At 39.6% G+C, this 25,868-nt stretch overlaps 1 protein-coding gene across 11 annotated transcripts in view; it reads left to right on the forward strand.

The window, feature by feature from the left end:
- The window catches only part of GRIP1 (glutamate receptor interacting protein 1), a gene marked incomplete at both ends in the record, with an annotated part of 306,122 nt that overhangs the window by 148,725 nt on the left and 131,529 nt on the right, over positions 1–25,868 (forward strand). For 4 of the 11 annotated variants that reach the window (XM_079548299.1, XM_079548300.1, XM_079548306.1 and 1 more), the window contains one exon: positions 8,998–9,052. The exons of the other annotated variants lie outside the window; for them this stretch is intronic. In XM_079548299.1, the coding sequence (XP_079404425.1) occupies positions 8,998–9,052 (55 nt within the window). Of the gene's footprint in view, positions 1–8,997; positions 9,053–25,868 lie in introns of those variants that run through there. 11 annotated transcript variants of the gene reach the window in all.

Below are 25,868 nucleotides of genomic sequence, written 5' to 3' on the forward strand. Positions count from 1 at the left end.
TTCTGTTTAGTTCAGTTGTAAAATCAAGACTCACCTAAAACAAAGGATTGGGCTCCAGAGGCTGTACAGAAGTGTCAGTGACAGTGGCCCTATTCTGTGATATGCTGATGTACAACATTATGGCACTCTTCCTGAGACTCCAAACATTAATGAGTTTGCATAGAGACTTGAGATATCATGGAAAGATGTGGGCTGGAAGAGACCTCACAGGTCATCTAATTCCAACCCCCTGCTGTGGGCAGAATTGCCACCCTGGGTCCCACCTAGCATGTTCTCTAATACTTCCAGGGAAGGGGCATCCACAGCTTCTCTGGGCAGCCTGTGCCAGGACCTCATCACCCTCTGAGTAAAGAATTTCCTCCTGATGCCTGATATAAATCTCTCCTCAAATCTGTGCCTTCTCAAATTGGTGCATTGTTTTAGAACATGCCAAAGAAGACCTGGTTTGTGTTTTAGGCTTCCGGTTTAAGGTCAGCTAAAGTCAAGTTTTCATCACAAATTTTGAATCAGAGCACTGAGCCAGTGGAGGTACCTTGGTCAGTGAATCACAGGCCGTCATTTAGTAAAAATAGAGTTTAGAGCTGTCTCTGTCTTACTGACATTACTGAATGTGGCACCAATCTTGTAAAATGCCATCATGCACAGCAAAGCACTGGGAAGGTGCTCCCAGGTAATCCTAGGGCAGCACAGGGTGTTCATGCTATAGAAGGGCCCAGGGAGGCATAAAAAGTTCTTCTTTTCACTTGGCAGGAAAGCGTCCTTCACCCCAAGTCTATTATGGTCCTTGTATGTTAAACCAGACTGCAGAAACAGATGGTTGTGGTTTCTGTTATCCCTCAGTGGTGAACAATTGTTAGTTCTCAGAAGATGGCAGAATTTCCAAAGGAGTCAGTTTTTGTGTAATAGAATGAAAAAATGCTGGCTGGGAAGCAGCAGAAATCCGGGATGCACATGGTAGCATGCAAGTATATTGCAGCTAAGTAAGTCAAAACGTAGCATTCATCAACAAATGCAAGGTTGTATCATGAGCCTACGTTTTCACTAGGATCTCATCACACAGTTCCTCTTACAGAATTGTCAAACTGCATCCAAAGAATGCTCATACCTACTTGTCTGCTTCTAGTTTGGTACCTCCTTGTGTATCTGGTGTTATTTTGTACCCTGGCTTGGCTGGGGAGAGAACAATGGTTTCCAGACTTGATGATTAGAGTAAAATGAGAACATGCTAGCAAGTTAACAACTCTATCCGACAAACGTGTTATGGTCAGAAGAGTCAGCATCATATTTTGAAGTGGAAATTTTTTTTTACCTTTTTTTTTTCTTTAATCTTTTTTTTTTTTTTTTTTTTTTTTTTTTTTCTGTTTGTTTTTCCCTATCCTGTATACTTGATCAGTTTTTCCTTGTTTTTCATTATCTTTGTTTTCAGGCACACCAAAGCTGATGTTTGGGTGAAATATGGTGGCATTTGATATAGCTTGGGGAAATGCAGTGATCAGTACCAACTGTCTGGCTGTTGCCCGTACCGTAGACAGACATTCAGCATGTGGCCTAATTTCAGTATAGAAATTCACTGTCTTTTGGAAAAGAAGCTGCTACCATGTCTTCTTGCAGCTTGCACATAGCAGGAATGCAGTTGCACCAGTGAACTGATATTTCCCTCCATACTTCAAAGCCTGGATGACTTGGAGGCCACAGGTTATTGTCTCTGCTGGCGCTGTCTCTTCTTGTGCAGCATCTGTAGAGCTAGCCCACAGTAAGTTTCTGAGTTAATTACCCAAATTCTCCTATGGCAGATTAAATGACCTTTTGTTATATTCCAGTCTCATCCCTCCAAATACACACTGTATTTTCTAATGTGATATTCCAACTTCATGGCTGCTAAATAAGTCAATAAAGACATGGAAAGAAAGCTGTATAGCTAGAGAGCAGTATAATCATTCCACTTTTGTTCAAGTGTTTTCGGTAGACTCATAATGTTTTTGTTTTTTAATGAGAGTAAAAACAGTTGTTTTCTACTAAGCGTAGGAGCTTGTCGCTGCTTGCAATATGGTAATTTTGAGGAAATGCTTAACTGCATTTCGTTAGAAGACTGATGTAGCAATAGGAACGTCATCGTTTTGACTAATTGGAAAAGCCTCTACAAAGTACAAAGCCTTCTAGAATTTGTAATTACAAGAGTCTTTAACCATGTACTGCAGCATGTGGAAACTGCTTGTAAGACAGTCATCCTTTAGTTCGGAGATTACATTAAATCCTGGAGACTGTAATTATATGCATGTTGCTGGCAGGAGCCCACGCTGGGCTGATTGTGTTCATTGAACGGGGTCATTATTGGTTGTTTCTCTCCATGAGATCTGCAAGCAGCCAAGAAAACACAGTGCAGTTTTAATGCCTATTCCTTTCACTAATTCTTCCACTTGGAGGGCACACGGACCATTCTTGGTGGTTTATCTCATATTTTGCAAAATTATTCTTAACTGTCAGTTCAGAGATACAAAGACAAATATTTAGTAATGTTTCCAAAAGAAAGAACTTTTTTCCATCATCACAGGTCAAATCAAAGAAATCATACTTGTGTAATCAAAGAATCGACTTGTGTACCCTCTGGAAAAGGGAGTTATATCTGAAATGGCTCACAAGCCATCGGCTTATTGAAAAGGCATCTTTCTGAATTAAAACTCATCTACTTCGTGGGTATGCTGGAAATTGCCTTTGAGAGACTGTAATGTACTTGTGCTACTGAAAGATTCTCATTTTTCTAGTACACGCAGTATCTTCATATTTTATGATTCTCTTAAGTCCCTAATTATTTTTAAACAAAGATTTGCAGCTAGGAAATCTTGAGAAAAGCTCAACAGCCTGCTTTCCCAGCAACCGAAATGAGGCTAGGAATAGAAAGTCAGAGTTGCTCTATTCATCTCAGAGGTCCTTTGAGGACAATGTCTCTGTTATTAGACAGCTCTCAACCTTTGAGTATCAATAGTTTCACTGGAAAGGACAGTTTTAATTTTTTTGCCAGTGATTCATATGTACTAGTGAATACTGCATGCATTTTTGTGGTTGCTGTGAAGGATAGCATAGGGAATGCTGTTCCTTGTGCTGTCTTTTCTACGCTAGAGGGTAGTGTGTGCTGGAGAGTTATTTTCATGTAGAAAATATATATGTTTTGTTTTCTTTAATGCTACATTATACATTTTATAGAATGTCATTAAGTCAGACTTTTTTGAAGAATTAAATTGTGTAGACTATATTGTAAATAGCCATCCCGGAGTGTGGCAGTGCTGATTCTACAGCCAGTTCTTTAGTACCTGCTGATCCAAAGCGGCTAACATTGCCTGCAGCTGAAAAAGTAAGACTTTTCTATCCAGAGAGACCTAAAATGATTATTTTTTTTTAATGAATCTATTCATGGCCAATCAGGTTGCCACATTATGCCACAGCAGTGGTGCTTGGGCCTTAAGTCAGATCTTCAGCATATTTTTTTCTCATCATCTATTAACACTTGCAGTGTACTTATCTCCATGCTTTGCATGAAGTGTTCTCCAGCAATGTCTCTCTGAAGCCAGCACACATTTTACTATCTTTAATGATCCGTAAGAACTTCTGCTGCAATGTCTGTGGGAAATTGTCCAACACTGTTGCAAATACCTGTAGTTGATTTAATAAAAATGTAAATTTGAAATACTCTCCAAATTACGTGAAGGTGACAAATTGTCTTTGTTGATAATGTGAGCGCTGGGAAACTACAGGATGATTTATTGCTCTTTCCTTTTTATTCTCTCATTCTGTAGCAAAGTGGAGTCTTTGTAATGAAACAGCATCCATTGCAAAACACTTGATTGACTGGGTCTGCTGCTGCATGGGAATACATTTCTCATCTTTGAGATGAAAAATAGTCAAATTTTGTTTTGTTAAAACTGAGATTCTTTATTGCTAGTTCTTGATTGATATAAGAATGCATAAAATGTACTAGAGGAAACACTTCAGTTTTCAGAACAGGAGCATCTATCTGGACATTTGTTATTTTCAGAACTAAATTATCTTTCTGCATAAAAATCTGACTTTTCATTTGAGTGATGTGGTTGGTGCCAGTGGTATCTTAAAATGATGGAGCAAGATATTCAGATGTATAAAACTATCATGAATTCAGATTTCAAACTATTTTGTTTCTTCCTGATACATTAAATGTTCTATACCTGTACATCTTCACAGGTGCTGTAATGTTTTATTGAGGGTGTAGTCTGAGTACATGCTTGACTTCACTGAACCCACCATGTTGGCTTTCTCAAAGGAGTAGGTCCTTGGTGTGCATCCATGGCTTTGACCATCAGAGGTACTCCATCAGTGCAGTGCATTGCCCTCAAGATGGTGACATAAAAGCTTGACCCATAAAGAAAAATATGAGTGTGCAACATCCAAAAACAATAGTGGCAGCTCACAGGAGAAAATCACCTGTAAAGTAAAAGTGTAGGGAGGGATGTCACTGGTTTTAAGGTGCTGCTCAGTCAGTGTGTGAAAAGACATATTTCATGGAGTGTGGAATGGAATTTAAGCAAGATGTATATCCTAGGTTTGTATTCCAGGGAATAGAAAAGGTAATTATTGGACCTAAATTTCCCAAATTAAAAAAAAAAAAAACAAACATTTTTTGCAACTTAATTTTTTTTTGAGATCAGAAGTTGCTATCCTGCAAAATTTATATTCTTGATTAAATACTGTATTTTCAGAGAAGTATAGTGAGTGCATCTGAGTCTCACACTGCGTAAAGGTAATTTTATTTTTTAAAATTTAATTCAGATAACTTTCATAATGATTTTTTTTTTCTTTTTGTGTCCTACTGGAGAGCTCAATAGATCTTTTTCTCTTTGAGTCATTCTTTACCGCTAACATGATCTGGTAGATCTCAGCCAGAAGATGTTGTTAGATAAAAGCTGAATATTATACTGCCTGTCTTATCATAGAGAAATAAGCTTCTTTCATCTAGTGACCTTCTACTGAGTACTTATGAATATAAATTCAGTTGAGAAAACATTTGTGTATAATATATATCCTAGAGCTTATAAATAACCTTACAGTCTGCTAAAGAAAGGAATGAGTGCAGCAGTAAAAGTGGCACAAATACATGTTGCTGTCCAAAAGGATTGAAATGAAGAAAGAGATTTTTGCAATAAACCTTGAGAAAATGGTAGCAAATTTTGCAGCTCAGTAATAAATAAGGAAGAGATGTAATTAGTAAAGACTTCTAACTGTGCTGTGAGGAATATAAGTAAGTTTTCCGTATGCTCAGAGGTTTTTGATTTCCTTATTATGTTGCTACCCTTCCCCCCAACATACCTTCCTCCTTCCTTCTTCCTCCTGAGCAACCAGCTGAGTCCATCTCTAGAACTGAATGACTGATATCTCATAAAATACTGTCTGACATTTGAAAAGTTCAACAAAATCCTTAATTGGGTTAAAAAAAAAAAACCAAACAACAGTAAGAACAACAACAACAACAAACCTGGACAATTAAGAATACATGAGATGTACTTGAAGTAATTTCAGAATCAGGACTTCGGGAAAGTACCATTCTGGCAATCCTCATGATCCAAACTGGAAGCAAGCAGTAAAACCATGAGTGAATATTTAAGAGCTTTTTCCTATAACTGGATTACTTTTCTTGAACTAACAAAAGATAGGAAAAAAAAAACTGTAGTAAATACAAAATACTGTTACATTCAGTGTTATACTTGAAGTACAAAATCTTTATGTTATGAAATCTTCTTGAGGAATTCAAATCTACAAGTGACCTCCTTTGGTAAGGACAGAAAAACTGTCTAAAGAAGCATAAGCAAAAAAAATCATATTGACTTGGTTGCAAGTAGCTATTGCTGTGTTTTATAGGCTATTTAACATATGTGTCACAACTCTAGAAGCAGTAGTAAATGACATAATAAGCTTTTTGGATCAAGGACCACATCTTTTCTCTGTTAGTAAACCTTATCTGACCAGGTCTGCAGCTGTTTTAGTGTACATGTCACAGTTTCTGTATTGTTTCTATAGTTTTATACATATTTAAATAACCAGATTTGAACTCAGTGTTTATGCAGAAGCTTGAAATTCCTCCTGCGTGAAGCGTGTCCCCTGTGACTGTCTAGTTCTATGGATGTGCCCTCTTTCACCTCCTGTGCTGAGGAGGCTGAAGCAGCACAGGTCACGGCATCACAGAGGCAAGCAGTGAGCAATTTCTTTCTCGCAGTGTAGGTGCAACCTCTTGCCATTCTCTTCACAGCTGAAATCCTCAAGGATCTCAAAATTGTGCTCTGAGGGAGAAAAGACCAAAGTGGAAATAGGCTGTGATCTCACATTAAATAATTTTCTAGGTGAAAGAACAAAAGTAATAGTTTATTTTGGGAGGTCCTTGAGGAAGTTCAAGAAGTGTTTGGATGATGCTTTTAGAAGTATGGTTTGAATTTAGGGTGATTCTGCATGGAACCAGGAGTTAAACTTGATACTTGCAGCTCCCCTCCAACTTGAGATATTCTGGAGTTCTATGGGTTCTCAAGCTGAGAGCTGCTCTCTGAAGATGCCTTTTTCCTCAGGGCAGGAGGAGCTCTGCGGGTTCCTGGCGGCTGCTGGCAGGTGTTCCGAAGAGGTGGAGACCTGTGTAGGGGTCCAACTTCACAGTCCTCCTCATCTGTGCTGTCTGGGAAAAATCAACAAATATTAAGGCAACTGAGTACCATCTTGCAATAACTTCTGGTTACTCTTGAGCTAAAAGGAGCTGTTTAAAGGGGTTGATTCACGGCATCGAGGACAGGCATCTGGCAGGTGAAAAAGGCAGTAATACAGAAGCTGGCCTGCAGAGGGGGTGCGGTGGGCTCAGAACTGCTTCTGCATCACAAACCTGAAAGAGCTGTGAGAGAGGCTGTGTGCTGAGGTCGTAGCTTTGTCACTGTATCAACTTTAGCACGGGAAAAAAGAAAGGAAACAGGTTTTGGGAGTTAGTGGTATTAACTGTGTTCAGTCCTGGTACCTGAGCGGGAAGTAGCAAGAAGTAATGGTAGCAGAGTTTCTCTTCAAGAAGTATATTGACGATGCAGGCAGAGTGAGCAGCTTGCTCTTTTCTTGGTTTCATCCTTATGGAGAGGACAAGAATAGACATCTCCTCTTCCTCTTCCTGTGTGATAGTCCAAGCTCTTCCATTTTCTTCTTGGCCTTCTGAATTGTACTGGTTTACATCTCCACCTCCTCCCCTGTTCTCCCTGCTGTTGCTTGCCCAGTCCATCCTGTAGCAGCAGGGCTGTGTTATGGGGCTGCAATACAGGGCCAGAGCCACCAGCCCATGCTGCAGGTGCATCTGATTTTCACGCTGGTTGGATTTCGCAGCTGCTTGGCACAAGGGGCACCACGAGAAGCGATAACAAGGTTGGAGAACAAATAACTGGATTACCCCTATCTGGTTTTAATGACAACAAAATGAAATCAATTTTCACTGGGCCTATCTAGGCAATTGCAATTGTGCTGATGGAGTGTCTCACCTTTACCTTTGAAATACGTCTGCTGCTATAACCAATAAAACAAAAATAAGGAAAACAGTTACTGTAATTGTTCGTAGGACAACACTGAGAGCGGAGCTGCTGGTGCTGTGCAGCAGGGAGCAAGGAGCTGCTCTGAGCATGGAACAGCTCTGTGCTGCTGCTGGCTGTCGACAGCTGACAGCAGAAAATGTGCACCCTAACACAGGGTGATGGTATTAAATAGAGCGAGGGATAGAAGATGTCAGGAAATAAACTGTCCCGTTTTGAAACGGAGGCAACTGAATGGGACAGAAAGCATATGAACATGGTGTTAAGTGTATGGTTCACATGAAACAGAAGTCTTGGCAAACAAATAGTTATTGGTTATTTTAAAGGAAATTACCTGATCAGGCACTTGGATTTTGTGCGTGAATCTGAGCTGGCAAACTGTACACGGCTTCTTTTGGTTTGTTTGCTTTGTTTTTAGAATCAATGAGGATTTTGGTCCATGAGTAACGATGGGATGGAACTCTCGCTTAAGCTGTGCGTTCCACTTCATTATTTTCGAATGAATTGTTGAAGGCAGGTTAATTTGCTGTCTGGCTAGATGTTGCAGAATGTAAAGCTCCAGGTGGGCTGAAGAAATCTTTCAGCATGTTACAAATGGTGCAACGTTTGGTGCAATTAATTACAAAATAAATTTGAAGGTGCACTAAAAGCTGGTGTGTTCTCTAGGAATGGGGAAAGACCTGATTCACGGTGTGCTTTCCGTGCAGCAGCATTTTATTTATTTTGGTGTGATCAAATGCCTCACAGTCCTGCCCTCACACAACAATTCATCATTTTCCCTCTGCTCTCTCCCTCCCTCTGTGATCCGTGCTTCAGCTGTTCCAATATACTTCTGTATGACCGTCAAAAAGGTTTTCTGGTGATAAAAAAGCCTTTTTTTTTTCTTTTCTTCTTCTCATCTACAAGACTGTATCTTTAGTGTGCATTGATCAGAATATTTTGCATGTTAAATAGGTTCCTTCTCGCTCAGATCTAGGATTTCTAGGGATTTTCCTCTGTTTACTCAGAGGCAACTGTGAGGGAGCTGACAGATACGAGAAAGTGGAAAATCTGCCACATCTGCTGAAATTTGTGGCCCTTTGCCTGGCACAGATCCCCACGACTCTGCACATGGAGGGGAACATGGGAATCAGCTCCCAGGATCCCAGTGTTGCGTGCAGCGGGATGCTCTGCAGCTTTTAGAGCAATGCTGCTGTGTCAGTCAGGGTGCTCGCTGTGCAGGTGGTGGCGGTGGTTGCAGCGAGCGGCACAGCCGTGCCGGATGCCACTGGGTTGATCTGTGCATCAGCCAGGAGGAATTAAGCTCTGTCACTCCCCGCTGGGGCTACCTTTCTCCTGGTATGTGCGTGAGAAATTCACACGCTGCTGCTGCTGCATTCAGCAGAGCAGAGCCCCGCGTGCGCTGTGCCAGAGAAGGCAGTGAGCAAGAATGATAGCTGTCTCTTTCAAATGCCGCTGCCAAATTCTGAGGAGACTTACTAAAGGTAATGTGCTTTCCTTGTTATTCCTTCGGTGGCTCCGGCTACACACAGCCTAATGTTTGTACTTCTTAATATGACTGTCCTTACAATTTACTGTCAGGCAACAAAGAACTCCGGATACGGAGGTGCAGGAGCTCTTTCAGCTGAAATCCTCAAATGTCCCATGCTGTGTTGCTGTCAGCAGAATGGGTTCATGTTTTCTCTCTTCTCTCTGTTTTCAATTGCTAACAGCAGATTTTTTCCCTAAGACAAGTGCTAAAGTTATTATGGGATGTAATTGTTTTCTATTTCTGCTAACCTCTCAGAGGAGTATCTTGGTGCATGCTCTGTCTTACCTTGAACAACTAGCAGTGGGATTCAAGACTGTATCCAGGATGACTTTCTGTCATTTCATGCCTTTCCTAAGCTATTTCTATGTATGCTGAGCCAAAAAATGTTGCATGAAATGAGTACAAATAGCACAGTGCGTGGTTTCTTCAGGACTGCACCAGCAGGTCACGCTTAAGAAGTTAATATGCCTGTTTAGTAGTGTACGTTTGCTGTTACTGTAAATCTTTGTGATCTCCAGTTTTATCACTCAGAACTTCAATATACTCCTTGAATCTCACTGTGAGTCCCAAATGATTATTGGAGCAGCTCTCTTAAAAACCTGTCTGGATAAGACACTTTACCTCTTCAGAAATAAGAGAATTTTTAAAAATAACTATTTTAAAGCTTGCTATAGTAAGTAATCCTTTCCTCCTCTGTTTAAAAAGGTAATATTGTTTTTTGGGGGGTTTTGGCTTTTTTTTTTTCCTCCATGTGCTTATAAACTCCAAACATTGTAGTAATGTTCTGTGTGCAAATCAGAACCTTTTGGTTTTTAGCTTTGCTACTGTGAAACAGTGCCCATTTCTGTGCAGCTGTAATCACATCCATATGTAAAAGAAACTGTTTGCATCAGCCTAGCTTGAAAATTCAGAAATCTGTGAGTATTAATCAATATAGCTCAGAATCGATTAGTATTTTATTTTACAGAGGCATGAAAGAGTAGCATGCTAATAACAGTGAGGTCTGTAATGGAAAAAAAGAAGAATATATTAATCAAATTTGTATTTCCTGCTCTTTAGATTGCTGTATGGGGCCACCATATCGTTGAAAACATGAAATAAAATATTTATTAATCATCCCTTCCTCTGTAGATTTGTTCCTCTTTCAAATCTATGGTGGCTAATGTCTCTTTTTCCTCACACGTTATGGATGTTTCTATTCTGATAGTTTTATTATACATTTATCAAGCTGCAAGTAAGCGTTTTTTCTTTTCCTGATTCGAGGAGAGGAATCTGATGTCTATATAAGACAGGTGTGGACTTTAATTCACTCTCTCACTGATGAGAGTTGTTTCTCCACTTAGATACAGTTTCCCTGGAATAATCAATATTCCTCTACATCGTATCCATCTTAATTCTTTCACACTTCCGTCATTCAGCAGAACTCAGGCTGGTGGTTTTTCCCTTTGAAATGATCTTAGAGTCCTTTGAGACTCCTCATTCCTCCCACTCCTGAAGGATGGTGGGGTACCATTGAATTTTTTTGCATTAGAAGTTTGCCTTAGGCTTGCCTTGCTACTGATAGTCCATACAAACCCCAAACAATCTAGGGCGACGTTCATATATTCTTCTGTAAGCTTAAAGCATGCCAGATCTAAATTGTCTTAATTGACAGCTGCCTGAATTTTCACCATTTTGAGTAAAACCTTTGTTCTTTTGGAGAACTCCTCTGCATGCCTTGGCTTTTGCATCTCAGGCTTCAGCCAGGCACTGCTCAATGTAGTCAGGATGTCAATGGACAGTGTTGGACTTTTGCATTGTTAGCGTGGAGGAAACACTCTTGCCTACAGCCTCCCATCTCCTTATCAACTGGGAGAACCCCTTCCTTCCTCATCTTGGGATTTACTCTGAAGGCATTCTTCCTTGGTTTAGTGTACTTCCTCAGTACTTTCCCCCCAGCTTATATCTGCTGGTGTCTTTTCATTTAGGCAAATCCTGTACTTTTGTGCAACTGCCCCGAACAATTCTTTGCTATCTTTCAGATCCTGCTACAGGAAAATAAATAGATAAGCAGTAGGATACTTGATAAGCCTTATGTTTTTACCAAAAGTTATATATGCAGTTAATTGTACATCAAAAAGCGGAAATATCTGCTTTCATTTATTGTGCATGTCATTTTTCATGCCTGTCTTGACGACGTAAACTTGCAACTTCATTTCTTGTTCTTTCAGAAGATAAGGATGTAAACTGAAATGTCTCATCTGGGCAGCTGGAGACTCTCCAAAAGCAATTCTTCCCAACAGGGAGATGTTCAGGCAATATTGTGTTTTACAACAATTACACTCCCCTTTTCCTGTGCTTCATCTTAACCTTTCAAAGGAAAAGGCAGAGCTGTGTCTCTTTGGATTGTTCCACATGCTTAATTTTTAATTTAAAGATCTCTGAAAGTAGTGTCTTGAATTGTGCTGAGTGAATTCCAAAGCAGAAATACCCCATAGCTGTGAGCACTGCAGCACTTTCTGAAACCTGACCTGTGACCCACAGCTTCTTCTCCATCCTGTAGACATGAGAGCCAGACCCCTCAGTGTAAAAGCACCGACCTCTATGGTCCTAATCTTCAAGATCACATTGATGTGAACGTTTTGTTTCTTCCATCCTCTGCCCTCAAACCTACACCAAGTCTGGGATGCCATAGACACAATGGCACAGCCTTAACACAGCAGTTTCTTACTTCAGCCCTGTCTTCATCTCCTCCTTTCCTCAGTGGCAGCCTTAACCTGAGGAGCTGCTACTTCAGCTCCTGCCCCATGTTGCTCTCCATGGGCCAACATTACACAGCATGACAGAGACCAGGGCTGACCATGCCACTACTCCCCTGCTCTCGATTTCCCCTCATCAGGCAACCCCTTCCATTCAAAGTCAGCTGGTCTGCAGCCATACTTCAAGTCTGCTTCATTTTTTCCTCACTATTTTCCAGTGAATAAACGTCACTGGTTTCCTTCCTGATCCTTCTTCCCCACAACCATAGGCCCGTGCTGTGTTGCCCCTGTGGTTACAAGAACCACTGTCTCTGCCGAGGTTGCTGTGCATCAAATCTCTTCCCATATTTCTATTGCATCATCTCCCCCTTCTTAGGGAAAAAATACGTGGCAGGAGTACACAATGTGCTTTATCCAGAAAATTTAAAACACTGAGAGATTAGTTCCCTTAGATTAGTAGTACTCTTTTCAGTACCTCAGTTTTGTGAGCCATTACTTTGAAACTCAGTACATTTTCAGTAATGAAATGATACATTAGGTGAAGCTCCGTATTTGTATCTATTAACAAGCACTTGTGGAGGAGAAGTTTAATTTGTTGATGTAATTTTCAAGAAGAATACTGTGTGAGACAGTTATCACATATGTGCCAAGATGTGATTGAATTTAGATCTAGTCTATCTGCTTAACAAAAATCGATCCATTTTCTATGTTTCTATGCTGCTTTTCAGTTACGAGATTTCTTTTTTATATGTTAATATAAAATGTTAAAATGTTTATGGTGAATGGGAATTTGTGCTGCTGTTACCTGTTCTCCTTCATGCCTAAATCTGTGATACATTTACCTTTGAGATGAACTGCTGTTGGCTTGGTCTCTTTTTAGTAGTGATTATCTATATGGAGATAATATGCAGATTATAGATAATATCTGCATGGAGATTAACTATTTAGAGATAATATATGTGTATATATTAAGCAACGTTAAAGTAGAAGTGGTTAAGTGGTTCTGAAGAGAAAAGTATCTTCTCTATCATATTACTAAGGTTTGCAGTGAGTTTTTTTTTCAATTTGTATATATTCTTTCATTCTTTTTTGTCTCTTTCCCATCCCGAAAGAGCAAGGTAAGCTAACAGCTATATTAAGATTATGAAGTAGTAGCCATTTTAGTATATCTCCCTGTGAAAAATATTGGACAGAGGGAGAATAGTAGCTTATCCTTAGAGCAGTGAAATATAAGAAATGCCAGTTTTAAGTCGTGAGCTCAACCATGCATCTGGTCTTAGTATAGCTGCTGGAATTGTGGAGTGTTTTTTTTTCCCCCCAAATTAATTCTCTAGTACCTTGGATGCTGAGCAGTACGCTATGCATACTGAAGAGTCTGTGGTAATCACTTACATTGAATATATGTGGTAAATCAAAATTGCACGATTTACAGTAATTAAGTATAACAGTGTAGTACAACAGTAAAAAGTTGCAGAAATATGTAAGCCAGTCAGGTTTACAGCTAAATTAGCCACTTTATAGTTTTAAAATTGCCTTTCAAGCGGTGCATTACGAAGTCTTGGCATTAATTTATGTGTGGACAAGTTTGGTTTTTCCTTTATTATGCCCAAGAACAGGTCATTTAGGAAGCTCTGTTCCTCAGTCTATCTACTGCTTAAAGTTGCTTAAAGAAAAGTGCCTCCTGTTAGAGGCAGGGATGCGTTTTTTTAAAGTACTCAGATCAGTGAAGTTATTCTAGATATTATTATAATGGAAACTGTACGAGAGCACTGATAAAGATGTCAGCTGCTGTTACATAGCTTGCAATATAAGGAGCTGAGTGGTCTGCCTTTCAGCCAGCACAGCTTTATACTGCATCTTCAAGATGAATTATCCCCGCTGCACATACAGATCCTTTCGGCAGACATAGATTTTTATGCTCCCAATATGTTTCCAATACAGTGAGATAAAGCAGCCCAAAAGGCAGGATGATGCACTCCAATTTACAAGATGATCAGTTATGTAAAAACTGACTTAGGGCATTGAGGGATGAATTCTGAAGGTAACCGACTGGGTTTAGGTTAGAATATGTTTTCTGCACAAGCAACTACAGGGAGAAGAAACTCAGAACTTCTGTTTAAAGCTTAAACTAAAATGATGCTAGGGACTTAAAAAGGTAGTTGCGTAGTACCTTTTTACTAACTTTTTAGTTTTCCCGAGAATGCAGATGCCTTAGTTGTGACAGCAAATTACCAGCCTGTACATTGTTTTTAGTAGCAATCTGAACGATGTGTATCTTATTGTCATAGCGTAACATTTAAAAATACTAATTCACAGTAATAACACTAAGTCGATAGATTGCATTGAACAAATCGCAAGTATCAATATCTCTAAGGACTTTTGAATATGGTTTTGTTCCCTGTCTTTCTAGAATTAGTTCAGAAAATGTGGAAAACTTAAATGTGCTGAGAAGTTCTGTAAATTGGCAGTACGTGTAGATTTGGTAGCTTTATGCATTCACATCTCACATTTTGGAGATCAGATTTTGGAAATGTGTTTTTTTTATACTTATCCGTGTTGTCTCCATTTCAAATTTTCTCCTACTATGTTTCTAAAAGTGCCTTCTGTGTTTGTTCTGACTGAGTCAACAAACTGTGCAGAAACAATAAAGAGTGAAAGCAAAATCTGGAAGCTTTCATGTTTGCTCACATGTGGGGAACTTCAGGGCCAGCTCCAGCATCTCAGCCCATCCTCAGTGATGCCACTGTCAGCACGTGCTGCAGGAGAAGGAGCCGGAGGGGAGACTCATAGCCAAGTCTGGCAGTAAGACAAGTTTTGTTGATGATGTCTCTCTTAGTATTTAAAGTCAAGTTGAGAACAACAGCAACAACAACAAAACTTGGACTTGCACTTTTTCTACTGAAAGACTGTTTTTTAGATAAGAAAATGCAGGCAAAGCATTTCCATATGACCCGCAGATCAGTGGCAGTCTTGGGTAAAAGCCAGGCCTCTTTGCTTCTTTTCCTGCATCATTGCAGCTATGGATGCTGGAGTTGGATAGAGGCTGTGATGGAGCAGAGCAGGCTGCATGATTGTTTCCCTTCTAGATTTTTCACCCGTCCTATTTCTTATTTGCACTTGAGAGTGCCTTTAGCCAGGATTGTTTTAAGGATCTTTGAAAGGATAAGTCTCTTCATTATGATCTCTGAAGGAAAGAGGAAGAGATTAATTTTTAAGATGTTTCTTTTGTAATTGCTGTTGAGTTTTTCCAGTGCAGTGTATGTGTAGAACAAAAGAACCGATTTTATTACGTTCAGTGAGTACTGGTTGTTTGCAATATTGTCTTTTTGTTCAAAAGAATTCTTCGAACATGCAATTACAAGGAGAAGGGAGAAGAAAAGGTTTTCTCTTCTTCAGCAAGCTGATGGCAGTTCACAAGTTCAAGCAATATTTCTTCACTCCTAATATATTCAGGAAATGGCAAACTGTTTATTAATTATTCAGGCTGATCTAAAGTACAGCAGCATACTAACCAAGCTGTGCGGAACTCTGACGGAAAAGACAGTCATAAAGTTACTTCCCAAACCAAGCACATGTTCCTTACAGTAGTAGCACTGCTGCAGTCCCGATGGTCTGGGGATGTGTGTGGCAGGAGCTCTGGGGAGAAATTCTCTCTTTTAGATAAGCTGACATAATTGCATGTAGATGCCTGTGAGATGTGAAAAGAAAGCCCCAACCAATTATAAAAAGAGATGATAACGGCCCGTTAGCTATCTGATATGTATCAGATATTTGCAACTGATATCTGATATGACAGCTGTGACATCTGTTGCGTGTATAAGAAGTGGAGATGGTTTGAGTATTTTTCCAAACATGTTTGGGTTTGCAGGAATTGGGTCAGTCACGCAAATTCTTGGCTTCTTCTTGCTGAACTTCTTCAGGGGCAGTTTGACAAGTGTGCTTGGCTTTGTGCCTTGGCCCTACCTGGATGATGGATGTGACAGAACTTCTCACAAAAATATTCTGAAAAAAATGAAAAAATATACATATTATTATGTGGCAATTTCTAGGCTTTCCAAATATTCCAAATAATAATTGAAGGTATTCAAAAAGTAGTTTATTAATGAGTGGATCCAGCTGCAATATAAACACAAGCATCCCATTTGAGTGGTAGATGGTGGAACCCTGTGTTGGCTCTTGCGTGGCATCACAAATGTTGTTTAGAGCAGCAGCACAGCTATAGAGAGACTGTAAAGAAACGACTCAGAAGTGCACTGAACATGTTTGATGATTTCATCTTCAGTGCCATCATTTTTTCAAATAGTTCTAGCAGATTTCAGAGAGCAGAGACTCAAGCTCCCAGTTGTGACTCCAGGGAGCTGTGCCCTGTTGGTATTTGATTCCCCTCCACTGTTGTGGCAGTACTGGCATGCTTTTGCTGCTGGAAAGTTTGGTTGTAGTCTCTTCATGTCAGAGGATGAGGTTTTTTCCGTCTGTGCAGCTTATATCATCCCTCTAAACAGGTGGAAGTACAGGCAAAGTGATGAGAGTGGGCTGGGCTTCTCCCTCCTTGTGCTCTGGGAGTTAAACTACCAGAAGATTGTCCAGAAGTGTTAAGTTCATGTGAGTTTTGAGCAAAATGAAACTTTGGAAGAAAGTACAAGTATATAAATCAGAGTCTTTCAGAATTATTAGGAGTGTAAGTGGATGGGACCTCATGCATCTCATGTTACCACAGACACTATGTAATTCTCTTTTTCTTGGCGAATGTATGAGGTGCTGTTTTAAAGATGCCTGTCTTTTTTGTCTCTGTTCTTCTTTTGGAATGTTGTTGTAGAATATCACTCCTCAAATATTTAAGAGCCTTTTAAGACTTTAGCTTCAACATATTCAGCCCAGGGCAAAGGCTGAAAGGAAGCTTCAGCCTAAGGGAAGACATTCAGGTTTCAGAGGGGCAGTTATGTAAGACTCCATTGCAACCTCTACCTCCCATCCCTTGAACTACTTATCTTAGTTTTTATTAATGCTTTTGGGAATGGCGTCTTCAGTCAAAAAAGAGGCTTCCTTATTTGTAGCAGAAAAGTTGCGCCATAGTGATTAAAAAGACTAGATATAATTTTTGTCAGGAAAAAATGTTTCAGGAAATAAGGTATCATCTAGTAGGCTTACTGTGCCTTAGCTTCTCTGTTGAACAGGGAAAGATGTTTGGCAAAGAAATACTAGCTATTCAAGTCACTGTTGGTCAATGTTGCCAGTAAAATACAACTTAAATCCCCAATACTTCTGAAGGAAAAAATTCCTTTAATGAGCTAGAATTCAACAGCTCTGAAACCCTGATAGAAAACATTTCTGATATCTAGATTTCTTTTTCCTACATCGGGTGTGTGTTGTGAGACCAGTGAAGCATTGAGTAGGTATTATGGGCAAGGTGGTTCTGTATATCACAGGCAATCATCGATAACAAGAGTAAAATTTCATTTCACATAGTGACACTTTAGTTGATATATCACTGTCTTCTCCTCAGCAGTCAAAAGGAGGGAAGTTTTTGAGTATGCGTTTTAAGTTTTCTCAAGGCAGAGTGAATGTTTTTGTCCTTCAGTAACATGCTTGTGTACATGTACATAAATTTGTGTAGGCCAAAGATATTCTGATGTTGTTGCAGCACCTGTGCATTAGGAGTCCATTCTGATGAGCAAATTATCAGCAGTCCTTGTTCCACCGACTTACATTGAGTTAGTAATTGGGAGAAAACAGACAAATTCTGGCAAATGCATTGTGTTTGCACTTCAAAAAGAAACACACATAAATGTTGAAAATAATTGTTATTTTCTCAAAAAATAAAAAGGATTAGAGAAAAAAGTAATTCTATGTAAAGTTTTGTTTTATCAGTTTTCAAGTGTCACAGAGAAATGTGATTTTGGTGAGGAAGAAAGGTGGAACTTGGTGAGGAGTTTCCTGGGATGTTTAGCAGTCCAGAAGATTGTCCAGCTACATCTTGTCTCCAGTGTCACTCTAGAGCTGTGTAATACAGTGATAGAAGTGTCTGGCTGCCACTTCTACATAATACTATGGAACTCTCAAGGCAGCAGGGAGCCCTTCCAAGTGCCAGCAGAAGCAAGTGGAAGTTAAGTTACACCTTGGGAAGCTTTGAAGCTGTCTTTGTAGAAGAACGCAGTTCCCTATGCTTCCGATGTGGTCTATGTCAGGGTAGTTTGGGTAAGGCCATCAAACCACCAGCAGCTGGAGATTCTGCAAATTCAAATCTTAGGCACATATGCTATGTAATGTTGCATCACAGCTGCTCTGTGTTGGCTGACAGCTGCATTGAGGTAGTAGCGTTAGCCCGAGGGAGTAAGGCTGACTTCTCTTCATTGCATCTCTGCGTGGAGATTTTCTTTGTCCACTGTAATATACAGCCCTACAGCCTCTTTTCACTTAGTTCCTACAAGAACATGAGTTGTTTGTCCTTATTCTTCATGGGATTTACACCTTCCCAACTTACACAAACTGAGAACTCGGACTGTTTGGGCTGTGATGCAATATACTCAGTACAGCTTTGTTACTTTCTTAAAGAAATCTGATATGCTTCTCAATTTAAGCCATAAGTCAAATGGTATTTAATGGTATTTAATGCTTCTAGCCAATCAGTTTAACTTCAAGTGCACATTTCAGATCTCCTGTGTTGTTCTGCACTTCTTTTTGTCATATTTTGTTGTGTTTTATTCTGGCTGTCAAACAAAACACCTGTACATTTGCAAATAAGCAGATAGACAGAAGAGGTCACAAAGGTGATAAGAAGTGGATCCAGGCTGTTTCTTTTTCACAGTTCTCTGTAGTTTAGGAACTTTCCTTTAATGATTTCCGTCACTGGACAGCAGAGGAGGTTGGGTCTTCTTTATTCTAGCATTAGCCAGAAGGGCTGTGTAACATTTTGAAGTGTTTTGCATGGTGGTGTTGTGCATATGTCAGCTTGAGAACTCCAGGTCAGTGTGCAGAAGCAATGGCTGAGTTTGTCAGTAGTTCAGGTGAAGCCTTGGGGAGCAAAAAAGGTGACTGAAGTGCATCCATGGGACACCAAGTGTGTTTAGGCAACTCTGATGTTAATTTGACAGATTTGTCTTTCTGCTGCATTTGCTTTTAAAATACAGAATTTTATAGTTGGTTATGTCAAGAAGAAAGTTGTTGTTTTTTTTTTTTCGGGGTCAGGTGTGTGAAGAGGAAAAATATACCAGTACACAGTGTTTTCTACTTTAGATGGTTGAGAGCCCTGTAGCTAAATAGCCTTTGTGAATAAAAGAATCCAGTCCTTTTCTGTCTAGTCAGAATTGCTCTTGATGCTCCTGAAAGATGATGGATAGCTGCAAGGAAGAAATGGGCCAGGTAATTTCCACTGAATTGTCCCACAGAAGGTGCCACCCAACACCACTGTGCTTCCATTTGCATGCTCATTCGCTGCTTGACAAGTTTCTCTGCTTCAAGTATTGCTCAGGAATTACTCTGGAGCCAAAAATTACTGTAATGAGCTCCCTCTCCACTTACATTTAATCATAATTAGTCTTAGAGCAATGAAGTTAATGCAATTTCCTCTGATCCTTTTCACAGCAAGTGCTGCTATCAGTGTCAGCTTAAAAAGAAAATATCAGAGAGGTGATTCTGGGAAAAAGACTCCATTGTTTTGTTTCAAAATAAAGAATAAGGCAAGGTAGACAGCAAAGAAGAGGAATATAGCCCTGAGTGCTAATCGTTAGAGTGGGAAAGGCTTTCATAGGCCAGTGATATTCATGATCACATGCTAGATTCTGAAGTTTTCTTGATGCTTCAGGAACATAGAATAGTTTGGGTTAGAAGAGACCTTTAAAATCATCTAGTTCTGATGTCCTTACTGTGAGCAAGGACACCTCCTACTAGACCGGGTTCTCAAAGCTCCATCCACCCTGGCCTTGAATGCTTCCAGGGAGGGGGCATTCACAGCCTTGCTGGGCAACCTGTCTCAGTGTCTCACCATCCTCACAGTAAAGAATTTCTTCCTGATATCTAGTCTGCATCTACCCTCTTTCAGTTTAAAGTCATTTCCCCTCTTCCTATCACTACATGACTTTTTAAGAAGTCCCTCCCCAGCTTTACTCTAGACCCCCTTCAGGTACTGGAAGGCAGCTATAAGGTCTCCCTATAGAGAGTTGGGGCTCTTCAGCATGTCAACATCTTTTTGTTTGAACTGCTAGAAATTAAAATCCTAGTTTTACTGTGGCTTTTCTTTTTCTTTTTTCATTATTTTCCCTCACTGAAGAATTTAGCAATCAAGAGATACAGAGTGACCACCAAACTACTAATAAAAATTACTGGAGGCTGTAGAGAAGCCTGTACTCTTCATTTCCCTGGTTTGTCCCACAGTGACTTTTTGTGTGTTATTTATAAGTATTGGCAATCATACGATTGTATCTGTCTGTCTAAGCTGTGCACTGATAAATTGTTTTCCATTGGTCTGCTACTGAGCAGTTTTTACTGTTGCGCAATTTATGGTTATCTGAAAGAATTTTCAGATTTTCTTTATCAATACAATTTTCTGGGTTTTTTTCCCAGGTGATCAGTAGTTGTTGCTTTTCTTTTCTTTTTTTTTTTTTTCCCTTTTTCCCAGTTGTTGGCAGAGATTTAACAATGTGCCCAAGTTTGAGAAACATGTTAGGATTTACTTTTCCTGCTTGGCTACTAGGTCTGGGGTAGTTCACTGTGATTGACTGTGAAGAAAGAAGAAAAAAACACAGTAGTTTAAAATAAGGTAATAGCATTGCTTAGTTGCAAACAAAATATTATCTAATCTAATGTGTTGCACGTCTACACCTCTTTGTCTTTTGAGACAGATACAGCTACGATATCTGGAGCTGATGCCTTAACAAATTGGGGCAGAATATGGACTAACGATGGTTATTGTTCAAATAACTTTAGGATTGACAAATGTAGGTTAACTACAAAGCTAAGGATGTACTACCAACTGACTCTTGCAAAACTGTCATGAACTATTTACAAACTCAAAGGGAAAATCTCTACATGATTCCACCAGAACTTAATGATGTGATGGGTAGTGACAGTGGAAATATTCTTTGTATAAGTTGAATGACATGAAAAAGGTCAGCTTTGCAAAGCTACAATGACTTCTGAAACTAAATCTAGATTTAGATATCTGAATAGTTAAAATGAGTTAAAATAGTCTCAGTTAAAGTAGATTATGTAAGCTTCAGGCTGAACTAATGTGACTCAACATGTGGTCCATGGACTCTGAATAGCATGAGGAATCAGAAAGAAATCAAGAAAATCAAGTTCAAATTCAGCATTAATTTTCATTATTGTGGAAAACAATAAAGCTCCATAAATTGTTTTTAAAAAAATTGAGGAAGTGTGTGTTTGTGTAGGTGTGTGTGTGTGTGCTTATAAGTACAGACATATGCAGATATATGCACACAAAAGCTATTAAATTTGCACAGAATCACAGAATGGCCAGGGTTGGAAGGGATCTCAAGGATCATGAATCTCCAGCACCCATACCACATGCAGGGCCACCAACCTCCCCATTTAATACCAGACCAGGCTGCCCAGGGCCCCATCCAACCCGGCCTTGAACACCTCCAGGGACGGGGCATCCACAGCCTCTCTGGGCAGCCTGTGCCAGCACCTCACCACTCTCATAGTGAAGAACTTCCCCCTGACATCCAACCTAAATCTTCCCTCCCTGATTCAAAGTAGTATGGTAGTTCAGGTCCCAAGTAATAACTGTTTTCTGTTTGCTTGTTTGTTTGTTTTAAAGAGATTTGCAGAATACACTCAGGAATAATTCTAAATTGTAATTTCCTTAAGAGAATGAGGTAAATCTACAATCTAGAACTTCAGTATTCTCGTAGTGTCTTCTGCAACCGATCACATTTGCATTATTGCATACCTGAATAAAGAAAGATGAATTTTTAATACATTGATCAATGCATAATTTTAAGGGAAATACTACAGTATCAGGAAGAGTATATTAGGACACTCAAATAGTCAGTCTCAAGTTCCTGACTTTCATGTAAGATCTGAAGTTTGAAGAATAAAGAAAAAAATGCCATTGTTCCAGTGTAGATAATAAATATGAAATAGGTAAAGTAGTTTACATGGTATCCAGCAGAAGATGAATAAAGTTGCAATCACTCTGTAAATATCTTAAAGACAATGATAGGTAATGCTCTCCTTACTCAGGTGTGAAGATGAACAAAATCAAATCCACTATTTCAAAATCAACTTTGATTTTGGAAGAATAAATAACATAGCTTGTGTGAAAAAAAAGGGAAGGCATGGTCGGATTAAAGCTTCTTTGTCCTCCTTTATGACAAGGATATCATCAGGATTATTCAAGAATATTTTTGTGCCGAGTGTGAAGCTCCTGCCCGTGTTTTTATCTGTTCAGCTGACATACAAAGAATTTATGGTAATTTATTCTCTCTGCTGGTTTTCATTACAGGGATTTTTATTCTTGGTAAGCCTCTCCTGCAAAGGGGAATAGTCTTCCTGTAAATGTAGGTTTTGTGACTCGCATCCACAGGGAGTGTCTGTCTGATTTGGAGTTACTAATGGATTCGGCACATTACTGGAGCATTTGCTCATCTAATGCCACCTTCTTGAATTGTGAGCCACATAGAGGTTTTGTTCTTGGCCTCCTTTTCAACCGCTTCTCTCACAGTTTCTATGCCAATGACTGCATCCAGATCTTTCTCTGTTTCTGATCTTACTGGCTCAGAGATTGATTTTGAAAGCATTCTGTGTACTTCTGAAACAAGGTTTAAACTGTGGGTAAAATCATGGACAAAATATTTCTGAAGCAGTTCCTTCAGGATTGCATTGGAAATCATTATCTGGATTTGGTGGTGTAAGCAGAACTGACAGAGAGCTGCAGCCTTTCTAGAGGACAGAGGGGCTGGGTGAGAATCAGAAGCGATTTAGAGCCACTGTTTCCCATATGAAATGGATCTGACCCTCAGTAATATTTTGTACTGGAGAGCAGCATCATTATCTGCAATGGAAATAGGCTGGGGAGTGAGCAGCTGCCTGATGGTTAAAAGTGGGAGAACATTTCAGCTGTTCCTATTGAACCTTTTGCATTTAGTATAGGTCAAAAATAATAGCTTGGATTTTGGGGAGGTAGTGATTGACTCACTTTTTCTCTGGATGATACCTAGGTCATTTCCAGCTGTAATGCTGCAGGTAACAGTATAAAATAGACGTGGTAATTCATCATACAGCTTTAGTTGGAGAAACACACTGGGTTTTACAGTGTATTCAGTAGTCTAAATTCTTTAAGTGATCTGCTGTCCTTTGTCTTTTAACGCCTCTCTGTTCTTTAGCATGTCACATTATGAAAGGTCACTGCTATACCTGGCTGTAATTTATTAAGGTTTAATAAATTATTAGTGGATATTTTAACAAGTTTTTAATACATGGTTACATGGATCTCGGGTCAGCAAGTTTATTTGTAACAATGTTTTGTAATGCTTTCAAGCATTTTTTTACTGATGCGACAGATATCTGTCAAATAAGTCTTAAAAAGTAAATATATGTAGTGCCATAGCATGAGGTATGACCTCCAGTTTTGCTCTTTTGGGGGTTTTTTTTGAAGCCCTTTTTATAAGGCGTTCTTTGTATTGGAATTCTGCGGCTTTTGATTGGAAAGTTGCATTACTTGACTGTTTGAGAAACTTAGTTAAAATGTTATCTGCAAAATTAATGTTGACTTCAATTAATGTTGACTTCAATATTTTCTTTTTAGTGGAGCTCCCCATTTTAGCGTCAGTTTTCTTCAGTGTTTTTATAAATGATGTGAGTGCAGGACTTCAATGTATCCTAAGTTCACAGGTGATACAAAACTAGGAGGAGCTGTTGACTCCTTTGAGGGTAGAGGAGCCTTGGAGAGAAATCTTGGTAGCCTAGAGGGCTTTCTGCATCTCAAATGCAGAATCTGGACTTAAGTGCAGACTAAGGGAGAAGTGGCTGGAGAGCAGCCCTGCAGAAAAGCATCTGGTTGATGGCAAGTTGGAATCAGCAGGGTGCCCTGCAGCCAAAAGGGCCAACTCTACTCTGGGGTGCACCAGGCCCAGCGCTGCCAGCTGGGCAAAGAGAGGGGCTGTCCCACCCTGTTCTGAGCTGCGCAGCTTCACCTTGAGCACTGCGTGCTGCTTTAGGCATTACAATATGAGAAGGACATTTAAATGTTAGAGAACATCCAAAGGAGGGCTGCAAAGATGGAGAAGGGGCTGGAGGGCAAGATGTATGAGGAGCAGCTGAGGTTCCTTGGTGTGCTCAGCGCAGAGCAGAGGAGCTGAGGGGAGGCCTGATGGCGGCTGCAGCTCCTCACAGGGAGCAGAGGGCAGCGCTGAGCTCTGCTCTGTGTGACAGCCACAGGGCCCGAGGGAACGGCATGGAGCTGTGTCAGGGGAGGGCAGCTGGGGGTTGGGGACAGGGTCTGCACCAGAAAGCAGTGGGGCTGTGCAGGGTGGTGGGCATGACCCCGAGTGCTGGAGCTCAAGGAGAGTTTGGACTCTCAGATGCTCTCCGATGCAGGGTTTGATGTTGGGTGGTGGTGTGTGGAGCTGGAGTTGGACTCAGTGATCCCCGTGGGTCCCTTCCAACTCAGGTTTTTTGTTTCTATGATAATTTAATTTCTGAGTTTATGTTCTAGCAAATGATGCCTTGCTTCAACCACTTCATACTGCAGTATGTTATTTTCAGGAGTGAAAGATACTGTGAAACAGAATCCATGCCATTCCTACCTCTGCTGCCTGGCTGCTGTAAAATATTTATATGTACATATAAATATAAATATAAATAAATATATATATATATAAATTTATACAAATGTATTCTTTTATTCTGCACAAATCAAGTACCTTTCTGACTGAACTCTTAAACTGTCAGTTTTCAAAGTTTAGCGGTTATATTTTTCCATCTATTTTTATTTGGAACATCTTCCGGCACTTTCAGATAGATGTATTTCAGATTGATAATGTTTTTACAAGGCAATAATTCGGGATTCCAGTGAGAACTGATGCTCATCACTTTATGCACTGGAATTATTACGTAGAGTTTATCATTCTCTTGTGATGTGTTTTCTGGCTGATGTCATACTCTTGACTGAAACTCTTTCATTACAGAAAATTGGTAGCTTCATTTTTTTGGGATGGATCCATAGCCATACTCCTCATGTTCTTCTGAATTGAATGTATTTTCTCTGCAGACATGATTTTACAGATCCCTTGACAAAAATAAATTTTACTCAGTGTTACATCCTCTAACACATTCTTCACTTTGTTCTTATCTATGGGAAAAATGAAAAAAGAGTAAGGATAAGGACAGAGAATAGTGAGAGAATCATGGTGATTTTTTTTGTCTTTGTGAGCATGTATTTTTCATTTTCTTCATAACAGCGAACTGTAACACTTCGTTTTGAGAGAGGATCGGTTAGGAGAACTGTAGCAATGACTTGTGTGGGAATGGACAAGAACCTTCTGATCTGCTTGGAAGTATTTCTGTGACCATGTCCCATCAGGACTGCATAACATCACTTACTGCTGCGTATTTTGTTACTCATTTATTTGGCAGAGAGCTCTTGGGGTTTTTTGACGTTTTAACACTTGGTGATTCTGTTTCTTCTTTGTGTATCGGAGATCTTTTCTGTTAACTTCTTTCAAGATAATTTTTTTTCATATTACATGCTCCTTTGTTACTCAAGGGAATCTCTTCAGAGTAAAATGCATCTTGTAATTGATTCCCTAAATCCTAAAGTAATGTCATAGTAGTAATTAATTTAAAATAGGAAATGCCAGTGATTTTTTTTTTTTTTTTTGTGTGTGTGTGTGTGTGTGTGTGTGTGTGTGTAGATACCAGCATTTTTTCTTTCTTGATTGCTGTGCAGGCAATCTCAAATTAGCACATACTATTTTTTAGTATAAAACTGGTTGATGCTTGTCCCTTAAGGCAAATACAGATACATATTAAAGAAGTTAAAATGATAGCTTCCCTGTGCATCATATACTC

This window comes from Tetrao urogallus (assembly GCF_951394365.1).
Source record: "Tetrao urogallus genome assembly, chromosome: 1".
Lineage (NCBI taxonomy): Eukaryota > Metazoa > Chordata > Aves > Galliformes > Phasianidae > Tetrao > Tetrao urogallus.